This window comes from Salmo trutta, chromosome 25 (assembly GCF_901001165.1).
Source record: "Salmo trutta chromosome 25, fSalTru1.1, whole genome shotgun sequence".
In the NCBI taxonomy this organism is placed as follows: Eukaryota; Metazoa; Chordata; class Actinopteri; order Salmoniformes; family Salmonidae; genus Salmo; species Salmo trutta.
Window position 1 is genome coordinate 19,869,179 of NC_042981.1, and position 13,213 is coordinate 19,882,391.

Sequence of the window (13,213 nt, forward strand, 5' to 3'; positions counted from 1 at the left end):
CTTCCCCGACTGCTGAGTTTGGCCGGGAAGCCAGCTCTCGGAAGAGTCTTGGTGGTTCCAAACTTCTTCCATTTAAGAATGATGGAGGCCACTGTGTTGTTGGGGACCTTCAATGCTGCACAATCTTGTCTTGGAACTCTACGGACAATTCTTTCGACCTCAATGCTTGGTTTTGGCTCTGACATGCACTGTCAACTGTGGGACCTTATATAGACAGGTGTGTGCCTTTCCAAATCATGTCCAATCAATTGAATTTACCACAGGTGGACTCCAATCAAGCTGTAGAAACGGCTCAAGGATAATCAATGGAAACAGGATGCACCTGAGCTCATTTTCGAATCTCATAGCAATATGTCTGTATACTTACAGTACCAGTCAAAGGTTTTAGAAAACCTACTCATTCAAGGGTTTTTCTTTAATTTTTAGTATTTTCTACATTGTAGAATAATAGTGAAGACATAACTATGAAATAACACATGGAATCATGTAGTAACCAAAAAAGTATAAAACATATTTTATATTTGAGATTCTTCAAAGTAGCCACCCTTTGCCTTGATGACCCACTTGGCATTCTCTCAACCAGCTTCACCTGGAATGCTTTTCCAACAGTCTTGAAAGAGTTCCCAAATATGGTAAGCTCTTGTTGGCTGCTTTTCCTTCACTCTGCGGTCAAACACATCCCAAACCATCTCAATTGGGTTGAGGTCGGGTGATTGTGGAGGCCAGGTCATTTGATGCATCACTCTCCTTCTTGATCAAATAGCCCTTACACAGCCTGGATGTGTGTTGGGTCATTGTCCTGTTGAAAATCAAATGATAGTCCCACTAATCGCCAAACAGATGGGATGGCGTATTGCTGCAGAATGCTATGGTAGCCATGCTGGTTAACTGTGCATTTAATTCAAAATAAATCACAGACAGTGTCACCAGCAAAGCACCATCGCACCCCCTCATCAATGCTTCACGGTGGGAACCACACATGCGGAGATCATCCGTTCACCAACTCTGCGTCGCGGTTGGAACAAAAAATCTCAAGTTTGAACTCATTAGACCAAAGGACAGATTTACACCGGTCTAATGTCCATTGCTCATGTTTCTAGGCCCAAGCAAGTCTCTTCTTCTTATTGGTGTTCTTTAGTAGTGGTTTCTTTGCAGCAATTCAACCATGAAGGCCTGATTCATGCAGTCTCCTCTGAACAGTTGATGTTGAGATGTGTCTGTTACTTGAACTCTGTGAAGCATTTATTTGGGCTGCAATTTCTGAGGCCGGTAACTCTAATGAACTTATCCTCTGCAGCAGAGGTAACTCTGGGTCTTCCTTTCCTGTGGCGGTCCTCATGAGAGCCAGTTTCATCATAGCGCTTGATGGTTTTGCAACTGCACTTGAAACTTTAAAAGTTCTTGAAATGTTCTTCATTGACTGACCTTCATGTCTTAAAGTAATGATGGACTGTCATTTCTCTTTGCTAATTTGAACTGTTCTTGCCATAATATGGATTTTTACCAAATAGAGCTGTCTTCTGTATACCACCCCTACCTTGTCACAAAGCAACTGATTGGCTCAAACGCATTAAGAAGGAAAGAAACTCCACAAATTAACTTTTAAGAAGGCACACCTAATTGAACTACATTCCAGGTGACTACGTCATGAAGCTGGTTGAGAGAATGCCAAGAGTTTGGAAAGCTGTCATCAAGGCAAAGGGTGGGTACTTTGAAGAATCTCAAAAATAAAATATTTAGATTTGTTTAACACTTTTTTTGTTACTACAGTTGAAGTCAGAAGTTTAAATACACCTTAGCCAAATACATTTAAACTCAGTGTTTCACAATTCCTGACATTTAATCCTAGTAAAATTTCCCTGTCTCAGGTCAAGAAGGATCACCACTTTATTTTAAGAATGTGAAATTTTAGAATAATAGTTGAGAGAATGATTTATTTCAGCTTTTATTTCTTTCATCACATTCCCAGTGGGTCAGAAGTTTACATATACTCAATTAGTATTTTGTAGCATTGCCCTTAAATTGTTTAACTTGGGTCAAACATTTCGGGTAGCCTTCCACAAGCTTCCCACAACAAGTTGGATGAATTTTGGCCCATTCCTCTTGACAGAGCTAGTGTAACTGAGTCAGGTTTGTAGGCCTCCTTGCACACAAACACTTTTTCAGTTCTGCCCACAAATTTTCTATAGGACTGAGGTCAGGGCTTTGTGATGGCCACTCCAATACCTTGACATTGTTGTCCTTAAGCCATTTTGCCACAACTTTGGAAGTATGCTTGGAGTTATTGTCCATTTGGAAGACCCATTTGCGACCAAGCTTTAACTTCCTGACTGATGTCTTGAGATGTTTCTTCAATAAATCCACATAATTTTCCCTCTCTCAGGATGCCATCTATTTTGTGAAGTGCACCAGTCCCTCCTGCAGCAAAGCACATCCACAACATGATGCTGCCACCCCCGTGCTTCATGGTTGGGATGGTGTTCTTCGGCGTGCAAGCCTCCCCCTTTTTCCTCCAAACATAACAATGGTCATTATGGCCAAACAGTTCCATTTTTGTTTCATCAGACAAGGGGACGTTTCTCCAAAAAGTACGTTCTTTGTCCCCATGTGCAGTTGCAAACCGTAGTCTGGCTTTTTTATGGCGGTTTTGGAGCAGTGGCTTCTTCCTTGCTGAGCGGCTTTTCAGGTTATGTCGATATAGGACACGTCTTACTGTGGGTATAGATACATTTGTACCTGTTTCCTCCAGCATCTTCACAAGGTCCTTTGCTGTTGCAGTTTTCGCACCAAAGTACGTTCATCTCTAGGAGACAGAACGCTTCTCCTTCCTGAGCGGTATGACGGCTGCGTGGTCCCATGTTGTTTATACTTGCGTACTATTGTTTGTACAGATGAACTTGGTACTTTCAGGCATTTGGAAATTGCTCCCAAGGATGAACCAGACTTGTGGAGGTCTACAATGTTTTTTTCTGAGGTCTTGGCTGATTTCTTTTCATTTTCCCATGATGTCAAGCAAAGAGGCACGTAGTTTGAAGCTAGGCCTTGAAATACATCCACAGGTACACCTCCAATTGACTCAAATGATGTCAATTAGCCTATCAGAAGCTTCTAAAGCCATGACATCATTTTCTGGAATTTTCCAAGCTGTTTAAAGGCACAGTCAACTTAGTGTATGTAAACTTCTGACCCACTGGAATTGTGATACAGTGAATTATAAGTGAAATAATCTATCTGTAAACAATTGTTGTAAAAATTACTTGTGTCATGCACAAAGTAGATGTCCTAACCAACGTGCCAAAAATATAGTTTAACAAGAAATTTGTGGAGTGGTTGAAAAATGAGTTTTAATGACTCCAACCTAAGTGTATGTAAACTTACGACTTCAACTGCACATGATTCCATATCTGTTATTTCATATTTTTGATGTCTTCACTATTATTCTACAATGTAGAAAATAGTACAAATAAAGAAAAACCCTTGAATGAGTAGGTGTTCTAAATCTTTTGACCGGTAGTGTGTGTGTGAGTAAGCAGGGACGTTTTCTAATACATTATTGTTTGGGATTGCATGTGTATGTGTGAGAGATGTCTTTATGAATGTGTGCCGGTCGGCCCCCTCAAGTGCAGGAGCTGTACCAGGACGTGTCCATCCGCCTGACTGACAACGGGACAGACAAAGAGCTGTTGAACATAGCAACTGTGGCCTACTAAATTGAGAGAGATGTGAGACATTTTATTGTAAGAGCTTTATCTGCTTTCAGACCCTTCAAAAAGGTTCTCTGTTTGATTGTAAAGTAATTGAATATCTCTTTGTAGCGTTCTATTCAAGGGCTTCATATTTTTAAGAAATAATTCAAAGTAATGTTTTTTTGTACATAGGTCTGGTTAGGGCTGGTGATATTTTCCTTTAACTATGCTGTGAAATGTAACCATGTTACCATCCCGTCTAGTTGAAAAGCAAAACATTTGGGCTCGAGATGGATGGTCGGAGACTAGAGGTGGTGAGGGACTCCATTAAGGTCCTATTCTTTCACTATGAGCACCCACACATGGACATGAAGACCATCAATCCAGGCTTTGTTGCCCTCATCCTCTCTGGCCATTATTATTGGTGTTTCTGTGTGTCTAAATGCATTAAAGCAAAACTCCTTGTACACTAGATTCAGTACAATATCACTGCTACCCTCTCATCATAACTTTTCCCTATCTCTTGGTCCATCACTATTGCTAGGTGGTGGTATGAAAGAAAGCTCAGCTGGAGAAAAGGAGATTCCAGTTTGAAGTCATTGAGGCAGTTGGTGGGAAGAAACTGACTGATACAGTAAATCTGACCTCTTATACTGCTTAAAAAAATAAAGGGAACACTAAAATAACACATCCTAGATCTGAATGAATGAAATAATCTTATTAAATATTTTTTTCTTTACATAGTTGAATGTGCTGACAACAAAATCACACAAAAATAATCAATGGAAATCCAATTTATCAACCCATGGAGGTCTGGATTTGGAGTCACACTCAAAATTAAAGTGGAAAACCACACTACAGGCTGATCCAACTTTGATGTAATGTCCTTAAAACAAGTCAAAATGAGGCTCAGTAGTGTGTGTGGCCTCCACGTTCCTGTATGACCTCCCTACAACGCCTGGGCATGCTCCTGATGAGGTGGAGGATGGTCTCCTGAGGGATCTCCTCCCAGACCTGGACTAAAGCATCCGCCAACTCCTGGACAGTCTGTGGTGCAACGTGGCGTTGGTGGATGGAGCGAGACATGATGTCCCAGATGTGCTCAATTGGATTCAGGTCTGGGGAACGGGCGGGCCAGTCCATAGCATCAATGCCTTCCTCTTGCAGGAACTGCTGACACACTCCAGCCACATGAGGTCAGCATTGTTTGCATTAGGAGGAACCCAGGGCCAACCGCACCAGCATATGGTCTCACAAGGGGTCTGAGGATCTCATCTCGGTACCTAATGGCAGTCAGGCTACCTCTGGCGAGCACATGGAGGGCTGTGCGGCCCCTCAAAGAAATGCCACCCCACACCATGACTGACCCACCACCAAACCGGTCATGCTGGAGGATGTTGCAGGCAGCAGAACGTTCTCCACGGCGTCTCCAGACTCTGTCACGTCTGTCACATGTGCTCAGTGTGAACCTGCTTCATCTGTGAAGAGCACAGGGCGCCAGTGGCGAATTTGCCAATCTTGGTGTTCTCTGGCAAATGCCAAACGTCCTGCACGGTGTTGGGCTGTAAGCACAACCACCACCTGTGGACGTCGGGCCCTCATACCACCCTCATGGAGTCTGTTTCTGACCGTTTGAGCAGACACATGCACATTTGTGGCCTGCTGGAGGTCATTTTGCAGGGCTCTGGCAGTGCTCCTCCTGCTCCTCCTTGCACAAAGGCGGAGGTAGCGGTCCTGCTGCTGGGTTGTTGCCCTCCTACGACCTCCTCCACGTCTCCTGATGTACTGGCCTGTCTCCTGGTAGCGCCTCCATGCTCTGGACACTACGCTGACAGACACAGCAAACCTTCTTGCCACAGCTCGCATTGATGTGCCATCCTGGATGAGCTGCACTACCTGAGCCACTTGTGTGGGTTGTAGACTCGGTCTCATGCTACCACTAGAGTGAAAGCACCACCAGCATTCAAAAGTGACCAAAACATCAGCCAGGAAGCATAGGAACTGAGAAGTGGTCTGTGGTCACCACCTGCCGAACCACTCCTTTATTGGGGGTGTCTTGCTAATTGCCTATCATTTCCACCTGTTGTCTATTCCATTTGCACAACAGCATGTGCAATTTATTGTCAATCATTGTTGCTTCCTAAGTGGACAGTTTGATTTCACAGAAGTGTGATTGACTTGGAGTTACATTGTGTTGTTTAAGTGTTCCCTTTATTTTTTTGAGCAGTGTATAAAGTAATGTCCTCTATGGTACTCTCATTTTTTAAATGCAGGTTCAAGGGCAGGACAACCACCTGGAGCAGCAAGAAGCTACCATGACACACTTTATGTGGCATTGTACTTTAATAGTTTTGTTGGTTGTAGTAGTTTCGTTAATTGTCTTTAAGTGTTTATTAGTTATCACTCAGTTTATTTACATGCAAAGTTGTTATCCACTTATCTCCTTCCTCCCTGATTGAAACAACAGCTGTCAGCTGCACATTATGGAAATATTCTAATTGTTTTTTTTTAACATGAATTCTAACTTGTTCCTTTAATCAAATAGTAAAACAAGAATTTACCATGGTTAACTAAAAAAAGATCAATATATACTTTACTTACAATAAAAATCAAATACAGAACAAACAGTTTCACAAATGGTTTATTTGTTATTATTGTACTTCAAGAGGTAATACTTAAACGGTTATGGTAACAGACCAGAATACAATTCATTAATTTGTTCAGAAATCCAACTTTTATTTAATAGCTGCAGAATTGACTACCAAACAGCTGGCTACATCTAGACCCAACGATACAATGAACACATATGGAAAGTTTTACTAGGCGTTAATAACAGTTTCGAAGCAGTAAGTGAAAGACTAGAATGTTGCCGAGGTGAGTTCTGTCCATGTTTAGAGGTACAAGCCCTCTGGTGTCCCTTCCTGTTTCTTGTACAGCACGTTCTCCTTTGACTTCTTAAAGTCCTCATTAGTCACCTTCATCCTGCGCTCTCTCAGAGCCATCAGCCCTGCCTCTGTACAAATGGCCTGAGAGAGAGAGAGTGAGAGCGAGAGAGAAAGTTACAAACACTAACAGTGAAAATGCATTGAGGTGCCACAGGATGACAGTGAAAGTAAAATAAAAATAGGTTTATTCAAATCATAGTTATGCTGAGAAGTAGATGGTAGATGTTCATTCTTTGCTGTCCTCAGTGATTCTCCACAGAACAAAGAGACAGGATGTAATTTATAATCCCCAATGCAGTGCCTTAGACCACTGCGCCACTCAGGAGGCCCCTACACAGATTCTAATCAGATGTTGGAACTGAAAAACAACTATTTCCATTGATCATTAATTCCCTATTGACCCCTAGTCCTCTGCGTTGTGTATTATCTTAAAATATTCTTACAATTTCCAGAAAGAGGTATATACAGTAGGCTGCATTTTTACAGTTAGTCTAATTACTATGCCCCAGCTGGTTGCTGTAATGTCAGTATTGCACCTTGATGTCAGCTCCGGAGAGGTCATCCTTGGCTAGGATCAGGTCGTCCAGGATCACATCGTCTGCCACAGTCATCCTGCTGGTGTGGATCTGGAAGATCCTTCGCTTGGTCTTCTCATCCGGCAGGGGGAACTCTATCTTTCGGTCAATACGGCCTGAGGAGTTGGGACACACACAAAGATATATCAAATCAGAGGAGATGCAACATGGGGCAATCACATAAGATCTCTCCAATCATTACTTCATTTAGGTGGGCAAAGCCAGTATTGTATTTCCTGTTGAATATTCATAGCCATATGATCATGTTATTGTGTACCTGGTCTGATGAGTGCAGGGTCCAGGGTCTCTATCCTGTTGGTGGCCATAATGACCTTAACATCTCCTCTGGAGTCAAAGCCATCCAGCTGGTTGAGAAGCTCCAGCAAAGTCCTTTGGATCTCTCGCTCCCCTCCTGAGTTAGAGTCATACCTGCAGAGGACACGGCACTCAGCACAGCCTCAACCACTGAGACACACCATACTATTGTAGAGATGACCTCCTATACATGGAAGTTCATCGAAGTATACAAAACGTACTGTAATCACAGTGTTCACTGTACTGCTAATTTAATCACTAAGCAATAGTGAAGCTAGTAAGCCTTGTCCAAGCCAGAAGTGCCGTTAGGGCAGGAACCTGTCTCCTGTTTCTGTAGAGATAGGCGACGTGATTTCAGCCTACCAGTACACCCCCTGGACAGGACGCTTACCCCCCAATCCAACAATGCTGAGTGCCATACAGAGAGGCATTGGAGTCTTTGGTATGACTCGACCGGGGATTGAACCCCCAACCTGCCAATATCAAGGCGGACACTCTAATAAGGCCACTGAGTTTGTGCAATAGCATTGTTTTCTTATTTTGACATAGGTTGCATTTAGACAGGAAGACAAAATTCTGATATTTTCCACTAAACTGGTCTTTTGACCAATCACATTAGATCTTTTAGTGAAAAAAAATATCAGAATTGGGCTGCCTGTAAACGCAGCCATAACCTCAAGATAATGTAAAACACTTACTGACAACTGTTGTATTGGGGGGGATGGCATGGCGGTTGGAAAGTGGGTTAGTGTGTACTTGTTTGCACTTTCTCCCTATGTGCAATAATGTAGCAAAGTAGTCTATAGATGTTTTTTGCATGAAATGAGCCTACTGTATTTTTTTCACTATAACTAATTTACTCCTCATCAACAAATTACACACACTCTGCACACAACCTCAATGACCACGGCATGACTAAAGAACAGCTAGCCTTGCCTCTTAGTCCCGATAGCGTCGATCTCGTCGATGAAGACGATGGAGGGTGCGTGTTCCTCAGCCACCCTGAACAGCTCTCGGACCAGCTTGGGCCCGTCCCCTAGGTACTTCTGAATCAGCTCAGAGCCCACCACACGCAGGAAGGTCGCCGACGTCTGGTTAGCCACTGCTTTGGCCAGTAGGGTCTTCCCTAACACACCATAGGAACAGTGTCAATCTATGGCACCTTTAGAGGCGGTTTCTCTAATTCGTTTTGGACTACAAAGCAAGCTCAATGGAAAATCTCCATTGAAAATGCTTTTCAGTCCAGGATTAAGCTTAATCTGTGCATGGGAAACCACCCCTTTGAGTATTACCAGAGAAAATAAAGACATCCAAATTCTGTTCTGTCTTTATTTTTGTCCATCATTGATTCAGTTGTCTTACCTGTCCCTGGTGCTCCATACAGAATGACTCCTTTAGGAGGCTTGATGCCCATCTCTTCATAGTACTCTGGATGGGTCAGAGGGAGCTCCACAGACTCCTGAGAGGGACATAGGGAACCACAAGTACAGTTGTCAATCAGTAGAAATGGTTACCATGCGTTTGATAACGTTCCATTCCAGTCTTCCGATTTAAAGGGATAGTTCGAGATTTTGTCAATTAACTAGCATTAGTGCTATGACTGGAAGTCTACAGGAGCAGCTAGCAAAATCTCTCTCACTCAGTGACACCAGCCTCCACTGACACAGCTGTAAATATTTACATTAACATCGTGCATACAGAACAGTTAGTTTGGAAAGATCTTGGGAGTCTCACGCAATAAAACGATGTGCTTAAGTAGAGCATTAACAATAAAGTTTGCCGTGTATTCATCTTCTCTACGATCTCTATGTCTGAAAATGTCACCTTAATTTCCTGGATCTGCTGGTCCAGTCCACCAATGTCAGCGTATGTTTCCTGTGGAGCCTTCTCCACCTTCATCACGGTCACCAGAGGATCGGTGTCATCCATCAGGACCCCAATGACGGCATGGACCTGTGAACACACGCATGTTACGTTCTTCCATCCTTGTGTGGACCTAAAATGTATTCCCATTAAAAATCCTATTTTCCCTAACCTAACCATAATTGTAACCGTAACCCCTATGCCTAAAATAGCCTTTGTCCTCATGGGGATGTAGGAAATGTTCCCACGAGGGAGAATTTTCCTTGTGGGGACTTTTGGAGATTTTAGAACCAAACCACGCATGCACACGTCACTCAATGACATTGCACAGTAAAGATGAGCTCTTCAATTAATGCTAATGACAGTAAGGCAACAACTAAACACAGCAAATTGACTCGACTGAAACACGATCGGTCAATGAATTTAGGATTCAATTCACTTAAGGGCAGACTCAGTCAGTACTTTGTGGTTGAGAAGGACGGAGCAGCCCGGCTCCAGCAGATCTTTGTCTACGAAGGAGAGGATGCTGACATAGTGCTCAGAGCCCACAGACGTGGAAACGATGGCGTGGTTGTCATCAATGATCTCCTCCAGGTTCCCCACTGACATGGGAGTCCCTCTCAGATCATCTACCTTAGACCTCTCCTCCTGCAGGACAACAGAAGGCAGAGTGGATGGGTGAATTAATTCATATTTAGATGAAAAGATGCAGTGTGAAGGTTTTATAGTGATGCAAAGAGATCGACTGATATATTATATTTTACTGATAGGATACAAACTGTTCATATAGCCTATGGTCCTGTGTTTATTTTTATGTTTCCTTACATTTACATTTGAGTCATATAGCAGACGCTCTTACCCAGAGCGACTTACAGTAGAGAGCGGGTATATTTTTCATACTTTTTCCGTACTGGGAATCGAACCCACAACCCTGGCGTTGCAAGCGCCATGCTCTACCGACTGTGCCACACAGGACTTACGCTGCCTGCACATGAAGTGTCCTTCGGGAAACAATAAATATCTAGGCATTTGAATTGATTTTATTTTCTGTCACGTGATGAATACCTCCTGTTTCTCCTCCAGGGGTTTCATCTGTTCCTGGTTCCTGATAAACTCCTCCTCCATCAGCAAGTAGTCTTTGATCCTCTCCTGCTTCAGCAGTTTCAGCCTGCAGTGTGTGTGCGGAGTTACTGAGAGAGAAAGAGAGAGAGAGAGAGTTAGAGCAGTCAGTTCTATGCAATGGGTAACTGTCCAGGAAAAACAACTTTCTGTCATGGTTTACAATTCAACATCAGTAGATAGAAAGGAACTCTGCCATGACATAGTGAAAAGTCTAAGGTTAATAGTAGCCTAACTAAACTTACCAAGAGGTAGCTTGCTGGCAGCATCAGGTCCCTTGCTCTTCTTCTTCCTCTTCCCAACCCTGGTGGGGATTGGTGGTTCATATTTCTTTTTCTTATCCTGGAAAGTGCAGCAAAAGTTACAGAACAGTGTGATCCCCTATCCAACAGGAAGGGTCGGTGTGTACCAAACTGGTAAGATGAATATTCAAGTTTTCACAAGGTTAGTATTATTAACTAGCAACATTAGCTACTAGACTTGAGACAGAGTAGCTAGTTAGCTAGTATAGATTGTTTACCTTGTCGTCTTTCTTTCCTCCTCCGGGTCCATGTCCTCCACTCTGACTTTGACCCTGTCAAATAAATCACGTCGGACAGACAGTGATGATACACTCAAAGGCATTTGGTAACAGTAACTTGGAGTCCAAAACAATAACAATTTACTAGACATCAAGCTAGTTAGCAGTGCTAACACGCTAGCTAACAGCTTTCCACTGGCTACAAATGGCAGATTGTAGTTGAAATGCAGTAAACACGTTGTACAAAATACGACAGTCCGTAATATGATCATCAATTAAGGTTAAATAGTCATTAAATCCTGTAAAAGTATTCAAATATTGATTTGGATAAACTGCTGCCTCACTTACCATAGCTGCTTGCTATCAGACAGTCTTTCAGCGTCGCTCCCGTAATTCGTCACAGTACGGCAAGTGAAGCGTTTCAAAATGAACAAAAACGCAGATGAAAACCCTGTTGTGGCTGTTCTGTGAGGACCAAATCATTGGTGAAGACACTATAACCAGGATATATGAAGCTATCAATAAGTTGCTCTTCATGGAGATTCATTTACATTTTACACCAATTCCAACACATCCAACTAGGTCTGTAAAACTGTTTAGACGCTACATTCAATCGGCTCATGAAGCCTATCACAGGATTAGGAATTTTAGAAAGGACATGCAAGGTCTGGCAGAATAAAACGTCAGCCATTTTGGTCAGGGAGTTAGTCAGCCTTGGTCAGCCATTGTGCTGTGATAAGATGCATTTGAAGATTATCTTCACAGTATATTAGCTAGCCAGCCAGTTTGTGTAATGTTACCTGTAATGTTCCCCTGATGTTTGTGTCCAGTTTTCTGTTAGTTACGGAAACATTCTATGCATGTATGTTAGCAAAAACCTCCTAAGAACCTATTCAGAATATTTTGGCATTAGATAACATTCCTTTAATGTCAAACAGAACTCACCATGTTCTCAGAATTGACACGTTTCATTGAAATGGGTTAGGAGAATATTCTATCAACATCACACCAAACATACATAGAACATGGTTGCCATGTTCTCAGAATATAGCCTAAGATATTAATGTTCTATAAAATTTCAAGGGAATGTTGCAAGAACATTCATGTGTTAAGTTTTCTGATGGTTAGGCGAATATTTCATCAACGTCACACCAAACATACACAGAACATGGTTGCCATGTTCTCAGAATATCATTTATTAATGTTCTAGACACGTTTCATGGGGCATTGCAAGAACATTCATTTGTCCAGTTTTCTGAGGGTTAGGATAATATTCCATCAAAGGCACAACAAACATACACAGAACATGGTTCTCAGAATATAAGATATTGATGTTCTAGACACGTTTCATTGGAACAGTAGAGTATATACTATGATGCTCCTGCCCCGTTTCAAAAACAATAGATGCGCCTGGGCCAGTGGTACTGTTTCACCTTATGCGGTTATCAGCTTTAAATATGTGTGTTATAGCCCAATCAGTGTCAATCCTGTAGTCTGCAAGTGCAAGTTAATTAAAATATGAAGGGTATCTCTATGCTCATGGCACATATACTTATGTTTTACCTCTCAATACAAGTGCCTCTCCACCTTGTGAAACTGGGAGATTTGTTGAAAGCATTAGCATTTCATAATGAGAGTCTGTCAGTGATACGCGGCAGCATCACATTTATCTTTTCAAAAGCCTTAAGGGACATAAAACCTAATAATGCTCTGCGATACGGTAAGTAGGTACACCTCCAAACTGATGAAATATGGAAATGCCTCGTTTGTTCAGTGAGGTCTGCGTTTGCTGCAGACATTTCCTAACATTAAGCCACTGTAAGCCTATTAATCTGAGGGACATTTAAAATGAAAACTTCTGTGAAAGATAAATAAGCTTCTTGGGAGTCATATAACTGCTATCCAACCCACTCTTTTTCTTTTATGAGGACATATGGATGTTGATCTATGTTATCCATCCATACATTATAAAAGACCATGTACAGGCTAGGCGGAGAATTTGTCTGGACAGATGCACTTTGTCATATTCTCATTAGGAAGTAACTAATTAACTGGATGACATTTTCACACCTGTTCTTCTGCTGTCTTGTCCTGCAGCTTGGAGCAAAGTACAGAGGGATGAGAAAATATGTAGGGGAGAGAGCTTCTTTTAACTTAAACATGTAATCATCTGAGAATTGAGGTCGGCAA

At 42.2% G+C, this 13,213-nt stretch overlaps 1 protein-coding gene across 1 annotated transcript; it reads right to left on the reverse strand.

Annotated features, from left to right (window-relative positions):
• Positions 1–6,397: 6,397 nt before the first annotated feature.
• On the reverse strand, positions 6,398–11,481 carry LOC115162138 (26S proteasome regulatory subunit 4). Its single transcript, XM_029713153.1, has 11 exons — positions 11,372–11,481; positions 11,024–11,077; positions 10,749–10,845; positions 10,450–10,574; positions 9,847–10,032; positions 9,346–9,474; positions 8,884–8,980; positions 8,458–8,647; positions 7,484–7,635; positions 7,168–7,322; positions 6,398–6,712 (listed from the first exon to the last, which is right to left on the reverse strand). The coding sequence occupies exons 1-11, from the start codon at positions 11,372–11,374 to the stop codon at positions 6,578–6,580; spliced, it is 1,323 nt and encodes a 440-aa protein (XP_029569013.1). The 5' UTR covers positions 11,375–11,481; the 3' UTR covers positions 6,398–6,577.
• Positions 11,482–13,213: the final 1,732 nt, after the last annotated feature.